Source organism: Balaenoptera ricei, chromosome 9 (assembly GCF_028023285.1).
Source record: "Balaenoptera ricei isolate mBalRic1 chromosome 9, mBalRic1.hap2, whole genome shotgun sequence".
In the NCBI taxonomy this organism is placed as follows: domain Eukaryota; kingdom Metazoa; phylum Chordata; class Mammalia; order Artiodactyla; family Balaenopteridae; genus Balaenoptera; species Balaenoptera ricei.
In genome coordinates, this window is record NC_082647.1 from 14,178,744 (window position 1) to 14,204,145 (window position 25,402).

The window sequence follows — 25,402 nt, forward strand, 5'->3', positions numbered from 1 at the left end:
TTAAAGATAATGGAAAGTATTTGAGTTATCTGTGGCTCAAAGAACAAACGTCAAAAGCATTATACAGCATTTAACCATGCTAATTTAGATCATTTCCTACTCGCTGCCTGACATCTATTTAAAGTGATAATGCTTAATAGGCTTTTTACACGAGATCATATCCAGGCTTGTTAAAAAGGGGAAGCACAATTTAAATTTCAATCACAATATCACCTGCAGCCTATTATGGAATTATTTCAGATCTTGTAACTATAAAACTCTTGCTATTTCGTCATAGTCTTTAGGATACCTGGCTGTTCCCCTCCCTTAAACAGAAACATAAATTATAAGCAGCTACTGTTGGCTCCCTCACATACTGAGAGAAAAAAAAAAATATGAAACACGGTGATTTCCACGTGATTTTTGTGATATTAAAGGCCTTATTCTCAAATATTCTCCTTTATCAGTTTCAAAGTCATTGGAGAAATGTCTGTTTATTTTCATTGATTGATTTGGAGCCTAGGGCCAGAGTTTTCAGCCAGGGTCTATGGGCTGGCTTCAGAGAGGCTTGTGAGTTTCCTAAAATTGTATGAACAGTTGACATGTTGACATGTGAATGTGAATTTTTCAGGGAGAGGAGCCTTAGCTTTCATGTTTTAAAATAGGTTTGTAACCCAAAAGTGTAGTGTTAAAAATCCTGGCCCAGTGATTCCTGTGGCTTCTCGGCCGAAGTATTAAACACAGATGTGAGCAGGTTACAGAGGCGGTCACAAGTGTCCACACTGTACTTACCATTAATTAAAGGTCTTTGGTTTTATTTAATGTAACTCCATAAACCGCCACATCATTTAAAACCATGGCAGGGTGACAATAATTAACTAAATTATACATACTTAATGTGATTAATACAGAAGTGTATAAAATAAAGTGAAGGGGTTATCTACCCCGACCCTCCCACTTTAAGACAAAGTCTTTTGAGACCCTTTTTTTAGATAAATGATAACTTTTAAAACAATTATGTGTATAGGTGTATGGATGTATATATACATCTATTTTTAAAAAATAAAATGGGGTTATGTTATGCATATGTTGTGCAACTTGCTTTTTTTACTGTTATGTTTAATAGATATCTTTCTGTATGTATACACAAATTTACCTCACTCCTTAACTGCTGTGTAGTATGCAATTGTGTGTGTGTGTGTGTGTGCGCGTGTTGTGTGTATGTAAATATATCCCGTAATTTACTTAACCGTCCCACTATGGTGTATGTTTAGTTTGTGTCCAGTTTTTTCCTCTTGTAAGTAATGATGTGCCTGTATTTTTAAGCACTTGTACCTATATATTTTTGATCAACGGGGGGAGGTAAAGCACCAGACATTTAAGATGGAGGAGTACAAGTGATTTAAGATTCTCCCTTAGGTTGGAGTTTAAGGAATTGTTAAATTCTCAGCGGTTGGGGAAGAAGGAACACTTGTGGATGCTTATGGGGAAAATAAAAGGCAGTACAGAACTCAGTGAGTCGGGTGAAGGAGCTCTGAGCCCTCCACTTACAAGACTATCCAAGAAAAGTCTGTCTTGATTTTTTTAGGCCTTAAACTGACCTTCTGTTATTGAGGAGGTGGGACGATCTGAGCTCAGTAATTCAGAGACCCAGTTTCTCCTGTCTTCTCCTTGACACCTAGGCTACAGATGACATCAAGACTATTAAGATCTGACTGTATAAATGGAAACTGTTGTGTTTAACCTATGATGCAAGTGTTGCACTTAACTTTGAATGTATAGCAGCTGCATTCTGTGAGCAATTGGAAGATAAAATCTAGAATATCCCCGTTTAAAGAGATCTTTGATTTATGGTTAGATAGGGGATAGTGAAAAGGGACAGACAAACCACACTTAAGTGTAATGCCTAGAACGTGTTAATCATTAAAGAGGGCAGCTGGAGGTTCAGCAACCCTTTTTAGTGGCTTAAGGTGACTGCGTGTTAAAATGTATTAAATACTGGTGATAGCAGATCTTTGAAACCAGGAGTTGGGGCATTTGGACATTGTCTCAAAGAGTAGGGACCACAGATGCTAGTCATCCCCCAGTGTGCAGGACAACGTGAATTGTTCTATGTCCGGTGAGACTTTGCAATGCCTAACAAATATTTGTGTAGACTTTTATAGCCAGATAAAATCTGGTCTGTTTTTACTTATCGTAACCAGCTTTTATTCTATTGTACCCCCTCCCTTTTGCTCTTCTGGTTTTCTATGCAGCTTGTGTTGAGTGGCTTCTGATCTTGTTACTTTTAAATCCAACCACTCATTACAATTGATTGTAAGCATCCTATTAGTCTGTTATATTTTCTAGTGTTGTTTACCTGAACATTTACATATTGAAATACGTATTTTGCTGGAAACTAATTTGTTTTTTCTCTTGTTATAGTTAAGGCATTTTATATAATACATATATATTCTTCCAATTATATGTAGTATTGAAGTGATTATCTATGACTTTTACTTTAGAATACTAAAAGGGGCTTTATAAAACATTTGTTATAAAAAGGAGGATTAGGTATGATAGGTTGAGAACCACTGATGTAGATAATAATATAGTATATGAATTAACCCATTATCAGATTATCTTTTTTAACTGAACTTATCAACAAAGATGACATGTTACTCTTATGCTTTCCTTAGTGCCGATGAAATCATTGTAAAGATGCATGGCAGCCAGCTGACACAAAGATACCTGGAGAAACATGGATTTGAGGTCCCTATTATGGTCCCCAAATTAGATGATCTAGGACTCAGGCTCCCTCCACCTACTTTTTCTGTTATGGATGTGGAACGTTATGTAGGTACGAACTTGATTCCTTTAATTACTTGGGAAAACATGGTAAAAGTAAAATTGGTATTATCCTAAAAATACTAAAAGTTGAATGAATAGATGTTAATTTAGTTCCGTTTCTGGGTCAGGAAAAGTGAAATTCAGTATTACCTATGTTGAAAACTATTTTTCTCTCAGCAGACCTACATTCAGAAAGACAGAAAAAAACATTTTGCATATTTTTATTTACTCAGCCTCATCCTACTGCTTTTGGTGTTGTTGTCATCAAATTTCCTGATACTTGCTTAGGAACAGTTATTATGGAGGGGTAGCTACAGACTGAGGAAGAAGGCTTTGGGAAATCGGGTTGGTTCTAGGCCTCTGTAGCAACATTCAGGTACAAGATTTCTGGATCCTGCTTTAGTGACCTCCTGCTGCCTAGAGAAAGGCTGTGAAAAAGAGGAGCTCACTTTCAAACCTGTTTTTATATTAATGACTTGGTGATACTGCCATTTAACGATGTCTGGACCTAATTTTTTATATTGAGGCCCGGAAAGGTATAAGAAACAAGGTGGAAGACCCTTCATCTGTTGCAATATTGTTGACATTTTCAGTCACTTTTTTCATTTGCATCAGGGTATTTAGAGATAAAGCTGACTCTATGTAGGTCTCATTCCTTGTCAACGAAATAGAGATTATTTGAGGATTAGATCTCAAATCTATCTTGACTCAAACTGTCTATTCTTTATAGTATGTTATCTCCTGAGCATGAAGTATCTGAGAACTTGTCCCTTTATTGATCCATTGGTTGACATTGATAATTGTTTCACTGAGGAAGTCCAATTAAATTGTCTGACTTCACATTCAGCTAGTTTTGAATTATTTGATAAATTAGAGGATGAGGCTGAGGTTTCACCTAAACCTGTTTGCATAGATAGCACTGTAGAGTAAGTGGCTAGTGTAATGTAAGTGTAGGAAAAACGTTCATACTACTTGATAGCTAACTTTTTAGTACGCGGAATGCTTCAGTTAACAGAATTGTTTTGCCTCGTAAGTATAAAATAGTCTATTCAGCAATACTTTCTTAACTTATATAAAGTTACATTAAAGTAAGAAAATGTCACTTGTTTCCTATTTCATATTAAGTATTGCCATATTTTGAATTTCACCTTATCCTACAGGACATTGTAAAACTAATTATGCTTTTTAGGGTGATGCAGTGTTGAGCAAGCAATACCTCATGATTTTATAGGAAAATTGTAAATTAATCCCAATTCAGAACTCATTTCACAGGCCCTAATATGAACTGGTTTTTGCTTCCTAACCATTCATTTTTTTTCTTGAAGCAGAATATTAGAAGAGAAGACACTACCAGGCAAGCAGGAATTGTTTGTCCTGGTTAATTTGTTCACTAATTCCCCAATGACCGATTGGTTTCTCAAAATGATGGACTCAGAATCTTAGGTGTTAAAGAAGTGAAAGGGAAAAGTCAGTCCCCTTATTTTATGCATGAGGAATGCGGCACAGTTCTTACCTACCAATGTAATATGTATTTTTGTTGTGAGCTGCACAAGAAATCACTGGTGTGTAGAAAGCTTTGTAAACATATAACTTTTTACACTCAGTGTTAATTATGCAGCTCTGTCTTAATTGCTTTATTCTTTCTTTCAAAAATCATCCTTTTGTTCAAAAGTTCCAGTTGGATTTAAAAAGTAAGGATATAGGAAGAATCTTTGTCTAGGCTATATAGTTTTTATAGATGGCTTAATTATCATACAAGTAAATATGGTCTTTAAAATATTTTTGTTTAGGGCATCTATTGATGAAATTCTTAAGCCCAATAATAAGACTATAATTTTTCTCTGCAGGTGGTGACAAAGTGATAGATGTCATTGATGTGGCAAGGCAGGCAGACAGCAAAATGACACTTCACAATTATGTTAAATACTTCATGAATCCTAACAGACCAAAAGTGTTAAATGTGATCAGCCTTGAATTTTCAGATACAAAGTGAGTAGTTCTGGACATTTTGGTTTAGCCTTCTGAGTGTTAGCTAAAATGTAGTTAAATGATGAATTTCTTTTAGTAAAAAACATAATTGTGACTTCTAAAGTGGCCCAGTGATACAGCTATGTTGTAAATTTTGCTTTGGTTCCCTCAGACTTTAAGTATTGCTGCTAGCTGTGAGTTCCAGTTAATTTCTTGGTTTGGGTTGAGATGGGAGATGAAATTTTAAGAAGTTTTAATTTGCATGATGTGGGTGTGTGTGTATGTGTGTGTGTGTTTTTTTTTAAAGGATGTCTGAATTGGTGGAGGTTCCTGATATAGCCAGAAAACTTTCCTGGGTGGAAAATTATTGGCCTGATGATTCAGTCTTTCCCAAGCCATTTGTTCAGAAATACTGCTTAATGGGAGTTCAAGACAGCTACACAGATTTCCACATTGACTTTGGTGGGACTTCAGTTTGGTACCATGTCCTCTGGGTAAGCTTGGGGTATTTCTTTGTTCACTTAATCACAAAAACATACAGTCTTATTTTTCCACGGGTATATTCATTTGCTATAAATGACATTTGTAAAGAGGGAAGTTTTTTGTACTTTTTCAGTGGGAGCTATCATTTTAAATACTTAAAGAAGCATTATGATTTTCTTTTTTTAATCCCAAGTAATGGAGGAGCCATGAATTCTTAATTTATATAGATTCCCTTTTTTTGCCCCCACCTTATAAATTAATCTCTTTTAGCCTTTTGTCTCTTTTTGTTTCTTCTTCCCCCTAGTCAATTACCAGTTAATCCCTGAATCTAATACCTGAGAAGGAGCAAAATTATAGTAATAATTGCTTCTGACCTTAAGGTCAGGCTAAAGACAGCTAGTTGGATAAGTCAGGAATGCCCATAAAAATACGAATTCTCCTCAGGAGCTTATATTCACCTTGCTTTATCTAGAACTGTGCTATTCCGTACAGTAGCCATGCGGCACATGTGGCTACGTTTAAATAATTAAATATAATTTAAAACTCAGTTCCTCATTTGCACTAACCACATTTCAAGTGCTCAGTAGCCACATAGGGCTTATAACTACTATATTGGATAGAACAGATATAAAACATTTCCATCATCACAGAAGGTTCTTTTGGACAGTGCTGATCTAGAACCAGATCTTTGTCAATGTCACATGCCTGTGCATCAGCAATGCTCTGGACTATGTTTGATGCTGTGCCCTTGAGCTCCTCTTCCTTTCCTCCATGAGAAAGCAAAGGTTTAGTTCATTAAAGAAAGTTTATTCACAGATCTTTAAAAATAATTGTATTATTATATGTCTTAGGAGAAAGGGCAGAGTTTCAGAGATGACTCTCTGTAACCTGGGGCCTATTAACATGTATTTACTTCTATACCTTGAAAATGAGATCAGTAGGATGTTTGTGATTCTTTACCCTCCTCTCTTGTAACTATTTCTCCATCACTACTTTATTGACCCCTTGTCGTATTTGAGAGGGGGAGCCTTAGCTCCTTTGAAGATGCTTATTAAGGGCAATAGCTATTGATCAGGTATGTGAAATATGTCTTTTTGAGCCTTAAAAAATCTGATAATTATCTAATTTAATTTAGAACATTGTATTGGGAAATTACATCAATATAGGCCATCCTAAGAATGGCATTTCCTTTTTCAAAAATAGTGTGATTACTTCCTCCTAGGGCGAGAAGGTTTTTTATTTGATAAAGCCAACAGATGACAATTTGGCACTCTATGAATCTTGGAGTTCATCTGTGACCCAGAGTGAAGTGTTCTTTGGAGATAAGGTGGATAAATGCTACAAATGTGTGGTAAAGCAGGGACATACCTTATTTGTTCCTACAGGTAAGGTTTTAATCCCATCCCGCTCCCCATAGTGGATACTCATCACATGGAGTCAGCTTTTGATTGAAATCTCTGACTTTAACGTGTTTGGAAAGGAGTTTTGCATAGCCCGAGAGATGATTCTGATCTTGGACTTTTCACTTCTTTGTGCCTTAGAGGGCTTCTCTTGTAGTTAGGACTTGTTTTGGCATTGTGTTTTATGTCATTTGCCTTCACTTTTATTTTTATTTAGAAAAATTCATATACCATAATACTCACCCTTTTAAAGTGTACAATTCAGTGGTTTTTAGTAGATTAACAGGGCTGTGCAACCCTACCCCTATCTAATTGCAGAACATTTCATCACTTCAGAAAGAAAGCCCATGCCAATTAGCAGTCACTCCACATTTCCCCTCCTCTGAGCCCCTAGCAACCACTAATGTGCTTTCAGTCTCTGTGGATTTGCCTATTTTGGGCATTTCATATATAATACGTGGCCTTTTGTACCTAGCTTCTTTTGTTAGCATCATGTTTACTAGGCTCATCCATGTTGTAGCACTTACCAGTGTTTCATTGCCTTTTATGGCCAAATAATATTCCATTGCATGGATGTACCACATTTCATTTATCCCTTCATCAGTTGATGGACATTTGGGTTGTTTCCACTTTTTGGCTCTTATGAATAGTGCTGCTTTGAACATCTGTGTGAAAGTTTTTGTGTGGAGGTTTGTTTTCATTTCCCTTGGTTCTATATACCTAGTAGTGGAATTGCTGGGTCATATGGTTTAATGATGTTTAACTTTTTGAGGAACTGCCAAACTGTTTTCCTAGTGGCTGCACCATTTTACATTCCCACCAGCAATGTACAGATGTTCCAATTTCTCTACATCCTCACCAACACTGTAATTATCTTTTTTTATTTTTGTCATTCTAGTGGGTGTGAAGTACTTGTATCTCATTGTGGTTTTAATTTGCATTTCCTTAATGAGTAATGATGCTGAGCATTTCTCTTATTGGCCATTTGTATATCTTCTTTGGAGAAATGTATGTTTAAATCCTTTGCCCATTTTTATGTTGGGTTGTCTTTTTACTGTTGAGTTGTAAGCATTCTTTATATATTCTGTACACTAGCCCCTTATTAGATATATGATTTGCAATATTTTCTCCCATTCTGTGGGTTGTCTTTTCATTTTCTTGATAATGTCCTTTGCATAAAATTTTGATGAAATTCCCTTCAGTTTTAACTGGTCAGCTCTACATTGATGTCAAAGGCCCAAGCCTGCTGTAAGAATCTGGGCAGCTGTCCTGGGGCAGTTAGGAGGCAATGAGTCTGTTTTGAGGGACCCTAGGAAGGGATTGAGTACCAGCCTTAGCTGTAGCCTCAAGTATAGGTATCAGGTCTGTCATTTTGAGACGTGACTAAATGCAGGGTATGGACTTTCCAGGTCAGTGGTTTTGAGAATTGTGTTCTTCTGATTTGGATGACCTTAATGGCTACACAGTTTGCAAGGATCTGTTACAGGCCCTGCTTTCTTACCTTGCCTCTGGAGTATATAATAAGAAGTATGTGTTGAGCAAATGAATGAATAAATGTCTAGAACTACCAGAATTTATAAATCTAGATACGTATCAATATTTTCACTGTGAATGGGGTAAGCTCCTCCCTTAAAGCCCCTCCCTTAATGCCCCCCAAAGCTCCCTTTTATAACAAATATTTTGTTATGCCCGCTTCAAAAATCTTGAATTCACATTTATCATTAATATAACCTCCTGCACCAGTAATTCCCCCCCCCAATTGATGTAATGACCTAATTAGAATATAAAGAAGAAATTAAAAGTAATTTATAATAAAACACCATTTTACAATGTCCCTGCTCAGGCACAGCAGCATTAGAAGTCAGGATGATGCACAGGCCAGCTAGCCAGTACAGGTGTGTAATTGGTAGTTCAAAGTCTGTAGCTTTGGTGTGGATTAATGGTTCTCAAACTTCATTGACCATCAGAATCACCAGGAGGGCTTATTAAAACAGAGTGCTGGGCCTTAACCCCAGCGGTTCTGATTCAGTAGCTCTGGGGTGGGCCTGAGAATTTGCATTTCTAACAAGTTCCCGACTGAGGCTGGTGCTGCTGGTCTGGGGACCACATTTGAAGAACTGCTGCCATAGATAGTGTGATTTTTTTTTTTTTTTTCCCCCCCAAGGTAGTTGGCAACTGATATACTTCCTTCAGTTTACAGGCTACCTAGTTGTATTCCTGGAAAATTGTGCCAAAACCATGCAAAAGATCCTTGTTTCATATGAATGGAGTTATAGTTTCTGGGCTCAGACAGTTAATAACAGATTTTGTACCTATCTGAATGCCCAGCAGAAATGTGAAAGTCCTGACTAATGGAGGACAATTTCTTACTGTGTGGAAGCGTCCTGCATGTTGCATCCCTGGCTCCCGCTCACGAAATGACAGTAGTGCCTCCTGATCACTGTGACCAAAAAAGCCCACCAGACTGTCCAGATCACACTCTACAGGCGGTACTGCCTCCATTGAGGACCACTGATCTACAGAATTTGAAGCCAACAGAGACCTCAGATTTGTGATTTCAGGGTCAAGCTCAAGGCTTTTGTGCCTTTGAGCACACACGTGGTCACCACTTGAAAGCCAGTCTTGGGGGGGAGTTTTTTGATATTGTGTTACAGCACAATGAGGGATCAGAATATGAAAAGTATAAGGAAAATGGGATCTGTCTACTTTAACAGTCAATATTTACATGCAAACGTATGTGTGTATATTTATTTATGTTTATATGAAGTCTTTATGTTTGGTCTACGGACCTTTCTTTCAAAAGTTTAACATCATCTCAGAAATGAGCCTCACTTTGAAACATTTTTATGGGAAAACATTTTGACTTTGCAGGAAAATATCATTTTGATTGCCAACATTTATATTTATAGGACCATAACCCTGCCTAATGAAATGTGGGTGATCTACTTTTTCTTTCTTAGAGGAAAGTCCCAGGTTGAGTTCCACTGATCCTCCTCTGCTTGGTCCCTAAGGACACTTGTTTCAGGATGACACTAGGGAGGCAAAGCGCCCAGCCAATCCCATTGTTCATTTAATGAAAACGTGCTTGCCTCACTCTAACCAGATTTGACTTGTCTCAGAGTAAAATCTTTAATATAGAGTAGATTGTGTTTTTAAACTAAAAAACTGAAACAGCAACAACCACAAAAACCTTCACCTATCCTGCACCGTAATTTTGTCTAATTCGGTCAATCCATTTATCTTAAACGCAGCACAGAGGCTGGCATATAATAGGCATTTAATACATATTTGAATCATTGAACCTCTAGATGGTAATAGACATTAGCTTCTCTAGCACTGAAGTATGAGGTAAACTGATTTTGATATTTTGTGTTTCTTAAAACAGGTATATATCACGTTTGTGTGGTTTGAATATTGAAAAATCACTGATTTATATACTTTTAACCATTTCAGGGTGGATTCATGCTGTGCTCACTTCTCAGGACTGTATGGCTTTTGGGGGGAACTTTCTGCACAACCTTAACATTGGCATGCAGCTCAGGTTTGTGTCATCAGTATTTATAGGATCTTTTGTCCTTTCTTAAATAGGACTTAGTTCTGAAAGTCAAAAAAAAAAAAAAAATTCAGCAACATACTTAATTGAGATCTCATGGAGATAGGCCCTGAGAAGTTATTAGGAACTTTTAACAAAAGTATTGTCTTAAAATTTTGACAGGAGAACACCTTGATGCTTTTCTAATCTAAAACAAAAAGAATAATTTATTCAATTTGAGACTAGACATCTCCCCAAATTTCAAAATTTTGTAGAAATGGATAGGCTCTCCTTTGGCTATTTTTACAGTGAGGGAATTGAACTAAAACCAGTCAGACTCAGGTGTGACATATGGTGCTGGGGCAGAGCAACCCTAAGTTAGGATTGTTGTCAAAACACCTGCTTTAATTTTGCTGTGGTAAAGGATTAACAGCTATTTCCCCTTCTGCATGAGAATTTGACCTTTGGGTAATAACTTCCCCTGGTAGCCTAATGAGAGAAGAATGTTACTAGGCAACATTGCTTATGGTAAAATGATTCCTGATTGATAAACCACATCAGTACTGGCAGAACTAGAAATACCTAGTAGGAAGCCGTGTCTTTGGGCTCTCCTGAGTGTGACTGTTATAACTTGGCATGCCCCTGGGGAGCCCCGGAAGCCATGCATCTGTGGAGTTGTTACAAGAGATTCTGGCTCTTAGGGGGGGTATGAAGCTTTAAGCCCGGGCAGCTCCCACACTCGCCAAGTGCGAATCTTGATTCTTTGGACCTGAGCTGTCCCTGGGGAAAGACGGCTCCTGGCTGTGTGGACTGTTGCAAGGACTCCCACGGAAGACTCACCCTGTGGCGAGCTGTGGTTTCCGTCTTCTCACCTTGACCCTTGCCAAGTGTGGTCCTGAGCTTGAATGCTTAGTAGAGCCTAAAGAAAATGCCATGAGAGGGTGTTGCAGTGCTGTCCAACACAGGGAGCTGGTTTGTAAACACATCGTTCTATTTATTATAGTGGAACCCTTGTAAAATTCCTTCTGTTAAAACTAGGCTACAGATCCCAAGGGGTGATCTTTTTGAAGACCAGTGTAAATTCTTCGGTATCCTGTCAAATCTGTTAAGGGCGGACCTGAGTAAGATCATAGCTCAGTCTTACCCACGTGTGGTGGTGTTGAGCGATGTGCACTACTTGATTGGTCTTACACGTTGTGGGCTGCTTATTTTAGTTAAGTTGGTTGTCTCCATTTAACTTTGAAATGCTAATATTAATATTAAATTTCTTCAACTTTTATTTATTTAGGTGTTATGAGATGGAAAAAAGGCTAAAAACACCAGATCTTTTCAAATTCCCTTTCTTTGAAGCCATATGTTGGTTTGTAGCCAAAAACTTGCTGGAGACCCTAAAAGGTAATAAATAATCTGTACATTTTGTTGTTTCATATGATGCATGATATTTCTAAATTCACTAAAAGCCACTCATAGAAAGAGAGGTCCTTTTTAAAATGTGGTGTGGCTATTGTCCCTATTTTGTTTTTTAAATGCATGATTTTCCTCTGTTCAGAACCTTTTTAGCAAATTAGCAAATCTCTAGTCCATAGGCATAAAAATCAGATATATGAAAAGCTGCATCAGAACCACACAGGTAATATTGATAAATGTTCCTTTCACCGGGGACTCTAGTCATCTGCACACATTATCAGGCACGTGAAAGTGCCTCATAACAAAAATGCAGTTGAAGCCAAGGGACTGTTACCTAGTATTTGTTCCCAAACATTTGCTTTTAAAAAGTCGAGGGAATAATTTTCATGTCCTGAGTGAATCAGGTGGTGTCTGTGCCATTACCATTATGACCATTATGTGGCCAGTATAAGGCACCTGTTAGCACAAACCAACTAGTGTCAGGCTGTGCATGTATAGTTGAAGAAAAATGGTTCTTTTCAAGGGAGGGGGGAAATATGTCCCTTTAAACTTGAAAGGTACCTCTTTTATGTGGAATTTCAGATTTTGATGTTTTATTACTGGTTTAATAATCTTTGAGCAGTCAAGTTGGAGACTCACTGTAACTTCCACTTTTATCTATTTTTTGCTTTTTGTGCACTTATGCCCATGAAAATACAGTCCATCTGGTTTTTGTGTTGTCTAACTTTCCTAGTCAGTTTGCCAGTAGTGCTACTATTTTTTTAAAATTATTTAATTAATTTATTTATTGGCTGCATTGGGTCTCGTTGCTGCACGCGGGCTTTCTCTAGTTGCGGCGAGTGAGGGCTACTCTTTGTTGTGGTGCACGGGCTTCTCATTGCGGTGGCTTCTCTTGCTGCAGAGCACGGGCTCTAGGTGCGGGGGCTTCAGTAGTTGTGGCATGCGGGCTCAGTAGTTGTGGCTCGTGGGCTCTAGAGCGCAGGCTCAGTAGTTGTGGCACACGGGCTTAGTTGCTCCGCGGCATGTGGGATCTTCCCAGACCAGGGCTCGAACCCGTGTCCCCTGCATTGGCAGGCGGATTCCTAACCACTGCACCACCAGGGAAGTCCCAGTACTACTGTTATAATTAGCTCCCAGAAGAAGAGATATAAACAGATTAAACAATAAAGTCTAGTCTAAACATTTGGGGTTTTTCCCCATTTAAATGTTACACAAGAAGAAAAGGTAAAAGGAAAAAAAACAACCAATAACTTATTTCTCAGGATGGCATGCACGGATTTAAATGATAAAAATCATTTATGGTTTCTTTCCTTAAAAGGGGGGCTGGGGAAAGCTCACTTTCTTTGGAAGGAAAGAGCAGCAGAACCCCATCTCACACCTTGTAGCACTGTGTAGAGGTAGGTGTCTTGACAGTGGTGCAGCTTTACAGGATGGAGGTGGGATCCCATGGATGGAGAGGAGTAGTGTTCTCGCGTATTTTTCTTGGCTGCGGGAATGTCACAGTAGACCCATAGAGTTGCAATATATGATTTTCAGTAAAATACTGGACAGTAAAGTTCATAGTCTCCTATTCAAGTAGAAGCCTGGGAAAATAGGAGCACTTATAAAAACACTTACAAATGTCCTTATTTTCTGGAAATAGAACCCAATTACTGAACTCTCCAGATAAGAGATTGGCAATTCAATATTCAGAAAATTCAGAGCACTTTTTCCATCTTTCTCTTCTCAGTAACACATACATGTACACACACACACACACTGACACACTGACACACATACACACCTGGGGTAATGCTTTTTCCTTAATGTCTAAGAGGGGCTCATCAGTCGACTTTTTAGAACAAATTAAAAATGTATCTAAAAGACAAAGTCTTGCTGTTCCCCTTGCAGCCACAAGCAGCAAATTGTTCAGTCTTAAAATAACGATTTAACCTTTGTTTTAGGCCATTGAGAGTCAGAAATATTGAGGTCTGACTGAAAACATGAACCTATACGTTAAAAACCTAAAAAAAAAAAGATTACTGTAAAAGGATATTTGTAGGTGAGGTTTTAAAATGTTTTCATTTTGTCAGCTATATCAGTACAGGGTGCCTGGCAATGTTAGTGACTCAGTCCGGCCCCACGAAGGCTAGCGCCAGACGACCACTACACCAATCGCCATCGTCTTAGGATTCATCCTGGAAGCGGGAATGGTGGTCTCGTTACCCCACATTATGTTGTTTTTTTTAATCCCTGGCCCTTTAACTTTCTACTGTGGCCTGTTATCTTCCAGCTCAGGCTGTTAATAAGGTTTATATGATGGGTTAAATAAGTGTGGATTATATGAAACTCTTAACTGTGTTTAGTGTTAGTAATAATAAAACAGTGAACCAATTTTGGGTTCATGTAAGTAAATTAAACACTGAGCAGAAGTGAGATCTTTTGCTTTTGTTTCACCTTACCTGAATTTTAGACCACATCTAATATATTTTGCCTGAGTTTTAGATAACCAATTTGGTTTTAAAACCCAGAAAAAACATTTGTGTGTATGTGTATTTGCCTTTACAATAATGTGGTATGTCATGCCCATAGTCAATTGTGTAGGTCACACACTGCATACACATACTCTCTCATACAGTTCAAAGAATTACACAGCTATCACTCAGGTCAGCTCTACCCAAAGTAAGCAAAAACAGCCTTGCTGCTGCCTTAGAGAGGCCCAGTTATTTTTCCCATTGCACCCTCCTCCTTCCCTTCTAGAGAGAACCACCATCCTGACTTTTGTGAAATCCTTTTCTTCAGTTTTATCACTGTGTCACTAACTAAAATAGTTTAATTTTGTCCATTTTTAGACTTCGTGTGAGTAGATTCCTACTGATACTCTTTCGTGACCTGTCTTTTACTCAGCATTATGTTTGTGAGCTTTCTTTCAACTGGAGCATTTAGTACAACTACATTTAATGTGATACTGTTTCTTTTTCTTTCTCACCTTTTCAACTGATTGTTTATTATTTCTCTGTTAACTTGTTTGATATTTGGTGGTTACTCAAAACCTAAAGTTAATCCCTTTGTCACAGAACACTTAACTCCTTTCCCCCTCAACTTCATTGCCACAGAACTGAGAGAAGATGGTTTCCAGCCTCAGACTTACCTAGTGCAGGGAGTGAAAGCGCTGCATACTGCTTTAAAATTATGGATGAAAAAAGAAGTAAGTAGTTGTCTTTGGTGAAATAATTGTTAATTTTTACATGGCAGGGTGAGGAAAACAGAGTCCTTATGTTATTTTGGGGTAGTAGAAGGAGTGGAAATCATGCTTTAAGTACAACCTGCATTTTATTGGACAGTATATGCAAATGTGCTGGTTTATGTTTATATTTATGAGAATGAAGTACCGAGGTATTTCTTTAACCTCAAAAAGAAAGTAAATTTGAGTATATCTAGGATATTGACTAAGAAATGAACATGTAGATATAGAATAATAATATATAACTTTGAGCTCACATAGTGTGCTAACCACTGTGCTTAGTTATATCCATAAACTCATTTACTCTTCAAAACAACTATATGAGGTTGGGGTACTCTTGGTATCCCCATTTTACATATGGGGAAGCTGAGGTTCAGAGTTTAAGAACTTGCCCAAGACAACTGGTGGAGCTAGGATTAAAGCTCAGTCTCTGTGTTTGCAAAGCCTATGCTGTTATCCCTCTGCTAGTCTTATGTAAGAACGAAGGAAAAGAGAGGTCAGGGTTCAAGCAGGAGATTTCCATTTTTCCCTAAAATGTGGTCTAGTTTGCATCTGAATCCCACCACCTCTAAGAGGTCATCCCAGGTCTCCATTTGGAAGCAGTATGTCTTTTCCTTATGCGTCCATAGCGTATCTCTTGTGCCAGTGGACTTAAAAAGTAATGTCCATAAAGTAATGTGTCCATGTCCTCTTGTCTAAGTTTATAAGCTCTTGAAAAACAGGGACTTTCTCATCTTCATTTCCTTCCTGGAACTTTACACACAATGTTTTAATAAATGATAAATAGTTGAGCTGATGAAAATACATTCCCATGCTAATTTCTCAAATGTCCACCTGAAATAAAAATCCCCCTCTTAAAAGATATTGGGAGACAGTAATTAATAGGTTACCCTCCCAATAATTTTATGCTCCCTTTCACTTCATTGCTGCATATCCATTAAGAGTAAGGGCACTGTGGAAGCATTCAGGAAAATAAAAATCATGTCTTCCAATGTCAAAGATGTCATCATCTAAATGCCAAGTAAAGGCATAAACAGATTACAAAAGTATATAGTATATAAAAAGATAAAAACGAAATAAAGGATATGTTGCAAAAACCATGTAATTCTTTTCCTTCTGAAGGCTGTAGACAAGTTGTTCTCAAACTTGTGTGTTTATCAAAATTGCCTTTAGAGCTTTTTAAAAATAAACTCCCTGCTTCTTTCCCAAGAGATTCTGATTTAATTGATCTGGGGTAGGATCTGAACCTCTGTTTTTAACAGACTTTGTAGGTGATTTTGATGCACAGTAAAACTCATCAATAATACATACTATTAATTCATTGCATTTGAAGTACCCTTTTAAAAGCATGATGTTTGCAGTTAACTGTAAACCTTGCTCTAAGATGAGAGGTAGCTTAGCATAGTGGCTAAGAGCGTGAACTCCGGAGTCAGAGGCTTGGATTCAAGCCTTAGCAATGCTGCTAATAAACCGCTAACCTGTGCTTCAGGCCCTCAACTGTAAAGTGAGAGTCCTAATAGTATCTCTATCATAGTGTTGTTGAAAGGATTTGTGAGTTAACACTCGTAAAGTACTCAACTGTATCTTGATGTCATTAGTTTGTTTTAACAAATTATGCTAAACCAAGGAGAGGATGTAAAGCAGAAGTAACAGTTAGTACGTTAAGTGCGCCTAAAAGGTCAAAACTTTCTTAGATGTACAGATTAATATTTGGAAATAGACATAGTAAATAATGACAGCAGTTTGCAGTCCAGTAGATATGGTAACTCACCAATTAATTCCTCTTTCCTGTGGATGGGATCTTTTTCCTATTTCGCTTTCGATGTGAAAAGAAAAAAAACTTTGCGAATTAGATTTCCCATGAGAAACTAGGATTATTTTAGTGCCTATGTTCCCCCTTACAGATCCTTACGTATTATGAATTAAATGTAGTTAGTTTCTTTACTAATTATAGTAGTAGTTAGAATTACAGTAGGCTTTGAGGTGTAGAGTCCATATAGAACAAAATTTACAGTAAGACAAGTCCATTTTTAACTCAAGGTAAGAGGATTTTATGAGTTAATAAGGATCTCCTTAGAAGGTATGAAACCAACCACATGAGCTCTGAGACCTGACTTGTGGATATTTGGCCTTGTCTGTAAAATCTAGAAAATTGATTCAGTAAATTAGTTTTTACATCTTAAAATGTAAGTAACTTTGGTTGTCTTATCTTTGTTAATCCAACTACAGCTTGTATCTGAACATGCCTTTGAAATTCCAGACAATGTTAGACCTGGACATCTTATTAAAGAACTTTCTAAAGTAATTCGAGCAATAGAGGTAAGAGTAGAAACTATCATCTAAATGCCTGGTTACTATCTGCTTTGAGAAGCAGTTGGATCTACCACCACACTACAAACATTGGAAAGCCCTGACACTCTTAGAAGAAATAGAATGCACTGTGTCTTGGAAGGAGTCTCAGGTTTTCAGGCTCCCAAAGTCCTACGGAGAAATCTGGAGTATTGTATCATAGTGAAGTAATAAGGAAGCAGTTATCAGGTTACTTTAGGTTCTTTAGGTTACTCCAAAAATAAAAAAATACAGCATAAACAAAACTTTCAGATCTCATTCATTTCTGCAATGCAGAGATGAATACATGTTAAGAAATGAAAGAAAGAGAAAAGGTAAGATGAGTAAGAGCTGGGTGAAACTGAATTGGAAAGAAGGATGACACAAGTAGGGTAAGGCAAGGAGATCCACTTGACTGAAAATATTACAGCAACTCGGTTAGGTAAATGCCCTTTGATAAAAGCCCATGAAGTCTGAGATTAGGTGTTTTAATTTATTAATTAGGAGCTATTCTAGGTATTAAAGAAAGGGGGTTTTAATTAAAGTAATTCTTGAGGAAGGTGGTTCTGTTAGTGTCCAGCTTGAACTGAAAGGAAATTAAGTGGAGGAATGGCGGCTAACTGATACAGCTCAGATTAGGGCTGTGTTTGGGGAATGAAAAAAGATGTATGTCTAAGAAATATTAAAATGTTGGGTTTAATATCCTTGGATAGAGTATTTCATGTAATTCTCAATATGTTCAGATATGGTAGGAAATTGTTTTCTGTTTTTGAAGAGCTGCATATAAATGGATTTTTAAAATCAAAAGTCACATATTTAATTTATATATTTATGGATAAATATATAAATGTCATATATAATAACAACCAAAACTAAGAATAAACTCAATAAGAAAGGTGTAGGTCTATATGAAAAAACTATAAATCTTTACTAAGAGAAATAAAACTATAGTTGAATAAATGGGAGTGTCATTTCTGAAATATGTCAATTCCAAATTAGTATTACAAATTGAAAATGGTAAAATATACCTGGAAGAATAATTGGACAAAAATAGCCAACAAAGTGTGTTTTTGTTGTTTTGGGATTTTTTTTTGTTTGTTTTTTTAATTGGAGGGTAGGGAGTACAGAAGGAAGCAAAATGGCAGTAGAAAAATGTACAAAGAAAAATATAAACAGGTATTTCACCAAAGAAGAGATAGAAATGGCCAATCCAATAAAAATATGAAAAATAGTCTCAATATGTGAAAAAGTATTCAAGTACATTTTGCCGCATAATTTATGATTTCAAATGATCATTTACCAAATTGGCAAAGATAAAATTCTTTATTTTTGTGCTGCTGGTAGGAAGTGTAAATAGTTCATGCTTTCTAACTGGCATATCCCTTGACTTAGCATTATTTTAATAAAGTAAATAGGAGGAATCCAATTAAACTTTCTACATGACCATACCTGTTTACCACTATCACCTCTTGGAACCAAAATGATAGTAAAAGAATAAAAAGCAATATCCCCTGAAGACAAAGAGAATAATAGAGATGAAGACTCCAACAAAATTTTGGAAGCTGGAAAGCAAATGTTCAAGTGGTAACTGACTTAACAGACCAGAGAGAGCTGAAACCTGTGTGGGCAATGGGAGAAGACCAGAGCAGATCTTATTTGTACAGTAAAACCTTCAAAACGTTTAGCAATCAGGGAAACTAGGCCCCTCAGAATATGAGAGTGGAGGTGGGGTTGAAAACAGGATTGATTAAAGGTCTATTTAAGAAATAAATTGGGGGCTTCCCTGGTGGCGCAGTGGTTGAGAATCTGCCTGCTAATGCGGGGGACACGGGTTCGAGCCCTGGTCTGGGAAGATCCCACATGCCACGGAGCAGCTGGGCCCGTGAGCCACAACTGCTGAGCCTGCGCGTCTGGAGCCTGTGCCCCGCGACGGAAGGGGCCGCGATAGTGAAAGGCCCGCGCACCGCGATGAAGAGCGGTCCCCGCACCGCGGTGAAGAGTGGCCCCCACTTGCCTCAACTAGAGAAAGCCCTCGCATGAACCGAAGACCGAACACAGCCAAAAATAAAATAAATAAATAAATAAATAAATAAAGTAGCTATAAAAAAGAAAAGTGCTAAAGAGAAACTGAGGCAGGGATGTTTGACTTACCTAGTGGACAGAAAGTTAAGTGAAAAAAAAAAAAAAAAAAAAAGAAATAAATTGACCTCCAGATCCCTGCCTTAACACATGCAAGAAACTAGAGATTTAATTTTTTAGAGGTTGAACTTGAGACTGGACTTTGGCCACTGAACCCAGCTGAGGGAGATGGGTACCGTACTGAAAACAAGAGGATTAAGTGACAATCTACATAGTGAATGATTCTTCTTCCATGTGGCTCTCCCAAACACTGGCAGTCTGGCCTGTACCTCCCAGGCCAAAAAGAAGATCCACTGATGTTGACAATTTGAAACCTTCAAATGGAACAACCCAGATTCCTGTAGTGAAACCCATCAGTTGGTAAAGCCCCACTCACACAGAGCTCCCAATTAGCTTTTTCCTTTTTACATACAGTGAAATGCACAGATTATGAAAGTACAATTTGAGTTTTGACAAAAGAATATACCTGTGTAACCCTTACTCCAGTTGAGCTAAAAATCATCTGCATCACCCCAGAAGGTCATTTCTTGCCCCCTTCTATTCAGTCTTTGACTATCATAGCTACCACTCTTCTGACCTCTCCTGCTATATCATAGATTAATTTTGCCTATTTTTGAATTTCAGATAAAGGCAGTCATACAGCATATAGTGTTTTTGTGTCTGGCTTCTTTAAACAAAAGGCTTTTGAGGTTCATTCATGTTGCATGTGTCAGTAGTTCTTTTTCATTGCTGAGTAGTATTCGGTTAAATGAATATACCACAGTTTGTTTTCCATTCTTCTGTTGATGAATATTTGGGTTATATGCAGATTTGGCCATTATGAATAAAACTGTTATAAGCAACATTGTGTGTCTTGTGGTAGATAATATGTTTTCGTTTTTCTTGGATAAATACCTGGGAGTAGAGTTGTTAAGTCATAGGGTAAATGAATTTTTAACTTTATGAGAATCTGCCAAACAGTTTTCCAAAGTGGTTGTACCATTTTACACTCTCACCAGTAATGTATAGGAGTTGTAGTTGTTCCATACCCTTGCCAGTAAGTATTTGGTGTTTTCAGTCTTTTTAATTTTTGCTATTGCAGAGAATATGAAATGTTGTTTCATTGTGGTGTTAGTTTACATTTTCCTGAAGACTGATGATGGTGAACACCTTTTTGTGTGCATGGCTGTCTGTATATCTTCCCTTATGAAGTATCTGTTTGAAGTTTTTGCCCATTTAAAAAATTATGTTGTTTTTATTATTGATTTGTAGGAGTTTATTATATATCCTGGATACAAGTTCTTCGTCCTTTGGCATGCATTCATTCATGTATGTACGGATGATATATATTATATATGAGATATATACATATATATAATAGTAAATATTTACCCACAGCCTATGGCTTATCTTTTCATTATCTTCATGGTGTTTTTTGTTTTTTTTTTTTAACTTTTTTTCCCTTGAGATATAGTTCGTATGAAAAATGGTGTCTTTTTATGAGCAGAAATTTTTAATTTTGAAGAAGTCCAATTTATAAAATCTTTTTCTTTTATAAATAGTACCTTTTTGTGTGTCCTAAGAAATCTTTGCCCACGCAAGGTCTTGAAGATACTTTCTTTTTTTTCTAGAAGCTTTTACATTTAGGTAAATGGCCAATCTTGAAATTTTATACATAGCATAAGGTAAATTAAGGCATTATTTTTCCCCATATTTTTATCTAGTTTTCTTAGCACCATTTCTTGAAACAAGTTAGCTTTTTAATGCTTCCCTTTGAAAATGCATAGAAAGCCAAGAAAATTTTTTAAGACAAAGACCAAAAATAAAAGATAAAAAGGGGAAGAAAAAGTATTCAGAGGAAACAATCAATAAGCAAGTAAGTCTTCAGCCCAAAGCCCAAACATAACTGATTCCCTGAAGAGAGAAAAGAGTAAATAGTACTGCCATGAAAAAAGAACAGGAAGCTTTAACAAAGGAACATTCAAAGAAAAAAGAAAAGGAGCTCTTGGAAATTAGAAATAAAATAGAAACAAAATTTAGTAGAATGGTTGGAAGCTAAAGTTGGAAAAATCTCTCCTAAAGTTAAAAAAAAAAAAAAAAAAGACAGAAATAGGACAGAAAAATTAGGTCGTTTTACACAATCACTGTCAAAATAATATGAGTTCCAGAAAGAGATAACAGAGAAAACAAGATTATCAGAAGAATAATCAAAGAAAATGTTTTAGTTCAAGGACACACCTTCCCAAATTGAGAACTCTACAGCATGCCTGGTACAGTGAGTGAAAAAAGACCTATTCAAAGGCACACTTGGTCACATTTTAGAATACATGTAATGAAGTGTATCCTAAAAAGCATCAAAGAAGGAAGTATGGGTCATATACAAAGAACTGGGAATGAGAATAATATCAGATTTCTCAACAATAACATTACAGACTAGAAGGCAATAAAGCAAACTCTTTAACATTCTGGGATAGGAGGGATGCCAGCCTATAGGTCTGCGTTCAGCCAAGCTATAAGTCAAATACGATGGTAAAGATGTCAGAGAGGCAAGGTCTCAAACACTTTACCTCCACGTTCCCTTTCTCAGGAAACTCTTAGAGGATGTGCTGGGAGGGAGTAAACCGAAAAAGGAGCAGCCCTGGAATTCATTCTTCCAACAAATACTGAGTACCTACTGTGTGCTGTGTCCCATCAGGAATGGGCATAGAGCAGTGAACAAAACAAAGGCCCTGCCCCCGTGGAGCTTAGTAGGAAGAGGCTGGCCGTAAATATTTTAATGTCTCAGGAGTAAAGGAGTGCTCTGAAGAAAATAAAGGAGCGGAAAAGGGTAGGGAGTGACAGCCAGAGATGGGGGGGGCGGGGGTTGCAGCTTTATGTGGTAGAATGGGAGCAGGTCGGGAATGGCCTTTGGTATCACGTGCAGGCCCAGAGTGCAGCTAGTCCAGGATGGACCAGGAGAATGAAAGGCCCCATATCAGTTGTTGATCTGAAATTCACCTTTAACTGGGCATCTTGTGCTTTATCAGGCCTTCCTGTCTAGGAGGTCTGTCTCCAAAGAAAAATATAAAGATTGATAAATTACTTAATCTGTTTGAATGTTTGCATTCTTCTAGTGGGAATTTGGGGATCAATTAGTGATAAATACATAGGAAACAAAACAGATGGAGATGAGGCAATTATAAACTCAAGGGAAAGTCAAAGGATGTAAAAGAAAGTAGAGGTAATAATAGTATGTTACGTGGCACTGGGTTGTAAATAATTTTCATTGAGTCCAATTTAAATACTGAATACTGAAGGAAGAGAAAGTGTGTGTGCCTTTAGGAGAGGTGTGCAAAGATTAAGACTTTATCTTGCATAGTAGGGATTCAATAATGTCTGAAGCTGAAAAACCAAGAAATAACAGTTTAAACATGTTCTTTCGACATTTGGAGGCAAATAACTGAAACAACAACAACAACAACAACAAAACAGCTACAAGAGTTGGAAGTGCGGGGTATATACGCCAAAGAATTGAAAGCAGGGTGCACACACATGTTCATAGCAGCATTATTCACAGCATCGAAAACATGGAAGCAACCCGGATGTCCATCGCAGATGAATGGATGAACAAAATGTGGTATATACATACAATGGACTATTATTCAGCATTAAAAAATAAGGAAATTCTGACACATGCTACAACATGGATGAACCTTGAAGTTACTGTGTTAAGTGAAATAAGCCAGTCACAAAGGGAGAAATACTGTATGATCCCATTCACGTGTAGTTCCTAGAGTAGTCAGATTCATAGAGAAAGTAGAATGGTGGTTGCCTGGGGCTGGGGCTAAGGAGGAGTGGTGAGTTATTGTTTAAGAGTTTGAGAGGATTAAAAAGTTCTGGAGATGGATAGTGGTGATGGTTAGACAACAATGTGAAATGTACTTAATGCCACTGAACTGTGGCATTTTACACTTTAAAATGGTAAATTACGTATACGTTACCACATATATTATGTGGTACAAAATTCTGTGTATGTTACTACAATGTTTAAAAACTTGCAAGTTGTTACCTCTGGAGAAAGCGAATCAGATGGGGACGAGTAGACTGCACTTTTCATGATATGCTTATAGAGTTTTAATTTTTAAAGCTACATAGATGTGTGACTTTGGTTTAAAAAGCATTTATTGATTTATGCAATTATGTATGTGAAAGAATTTCATCATAGGGAAGAACTGGAAGCAGCCTAAATGACTGCCATCAAATATTAGGTCAATAAATTATGCCATATCTCTACAGTAGAATACGACACAGCCTTTAAAATGATATTGAAAATCAAGGAAATATGTTCACAGTATATTACGTGGGGGAGAGAAGGGGAAAAGATCTCAGCAAAGCTGTTCAAGTTTTATAATTTGGTGTTTTCTGTTTATATGATTAAACTGAACGTTTTTTGTTTTCTAAAATATTTTTATGGCTGATGATTTAGTCAGGCTTGATTTAGTGGGCTTGTCATAAAAATACCCTGGATTTCATTCTTAAAGGAGGAAAACGGCAAACCAATTAAATCTCAGGGAACTCCTACTGTGTGTCCAGCTTCACGGTCCTCAAATGAAGCAGCTTCCCCACACCATTCCCGACGAAGGATGCGGAAACTTCGAGATCATAGTGTCCGAACTCCTTCTAACCTAGACATCCTGGAGCTGCACACGAGGGAGGTGCTCAGAAGACTGGAGATGTGTCCCTGGGAAGAGGCAAGCTTCCGTTCCATGGTCACGCGAGAGACTTGGTCGTTTCTGAAAGGCCTTCAGAAGGACTGTAGAAAGAGAACAGTCCGGCCGTTCTTGTTGTCTGATCTTTGCTTAGTGCCGTAGGGGTCAGCAGCGCTTCTGCTCGTGACAGGGACATGCTTCAGTGTAGAAGTGGGATGAACAGATCTCATCTGTTTGCCGACACGTTCACTGAGTGCTTACCAAGTGCCGCATGCTCTTCTAGGCTCTGGAGAAGATACCAGAGTGAGCATAACCTAAGTCCCTGCCCTGCTGTAGCTTCCATCCTAGCTCAAGTTGGAAGAATCGAAGTCAGAGACAGATATTAAAGTAATATAATTTCAGATAACAAATGTTATGAAGAAAGAGAGCAGTAGAGCCAGAGAATAAAGGGGCTCGGGTGGCTGGCTGCTTTAGCTAAGGTGGTCAGAGAGCCTCTCAGGTGGGTGCATTTGAATGCCACTTACATAGCAGAAGAAGTCAGATGGATACACAGGTTTGAGGAAGAGTATTGCAGGCAGAGGGAAGAGCAAGTGCAGAAGGCCTTTTCCTGGCCCAGCAGCAGCAGCATGGATGACTGTTAGGCTGGGGGTCTGTTAAACCCATGACTACAGTTTGAGAAGTGATGGCCTAATGGACAAAGGGGAGAAGCAGTGGGGCAGCAATGAGCTCAATGTAGGGCCTTTGTAAAACGTGCTAATGACATGTGGTGAGATCCATATCATCCATGATTTTACATCTTGAGTAGAAGATAATTTAAAATGAATAAGATAGCAGTATCTCTTAATTAACATATTTAAAGAAGCTATATAGAAATGAAAACTTCCTTAAATATTTTAAATTTTATATAATTATATTTATACCGTTTTAAGCTTTTGTTGTTCTAAACCGCCTTAAACCCATAGCCATCTAGGAGAAGATTTAGCTTATTATAAAAGGTTCTATTTATTATTAAAGAAAAATATTACCATAAAAAGGAAATATTCTTTATGTATTGAAAACCAGCTACTGTTGTGCCTTTATGTCACCCGGTGGCCTTTGTTCCTGGTGACAGCAGGGTGATGACCTGTAAATTGCTGGGAGTGTCTGGTGGGAAGACTAGAGATTAGGTCAAAGATAGGGTGACTGGAAAGGACCCAGCAGCTAGCACTTCTGCGGGGAGAAACAAGGCAAAGAGAATTCAGATACATGAAAGCAGTACTTCTCCAGGTTTTCAGTTTTTCAGCTTTCTGCAAGAGTGAAATGTCTGAATTCACTTGATAGAGATTTTATATTCTGCGTTATAGAATGTGTTTTATAGTTACTGGCCCTACAGAAAGGTGAACCAGATTCATGCTTTGGTTTTAGGAACCATTTAGTTTTCTTGCCACACCACTACAAATGCCCTAGC

At 37.6% G+C, this 25,402-nt stretch overlaps 1 protein-coding gene across 1 annotated transcript in view; it reads left to right on the forward strand.

The window, feature by feature from the left end:
- Window positions 1-25,402, forward strand: part of KDM7A (lysine demethylase 7A) — an 87,748-nt gene that overhangs the window by 48,683 nt on the left and 13,663 nt on the right. The window contains exons 4-12 of the mRNA XM_059933229.1: window positions 2,658-2,818; window positions 4,656-4,797; window positions 5,084-5,270; window positions 6,482-6,644; window positions 10,113-10,200; window positions 11,480-11,586; window positions 14,694-14,785; window positions 17,051-17,140; window positions 23,788-23,997. Of these exons, the coding sequence (XP_059789212.1) occupies window positions 2,658-2,818; window positions 4,656-4,797; window positions 5,084-5,270; window positions 6,482-6,644; window positions 10,113-10,200; window positions 11,480-11,586; window positions 14,694-14,785; window positions 17,051-17,140; window positions 23,788-23,997 (1,240 nt within the window). The remainder of the gene's footprint in view (window positions 1-2,657; window positions 2,819-4,655; window positions 4,798-5,083; window positions 5,271-6,481; window positions 6,645-10,112; window positions 10,201-11,479; window positions 11,587-14,693; window positions 14,786-17,050; window positions 17,141-23,787; window positions 23,998-25,402) is intronic.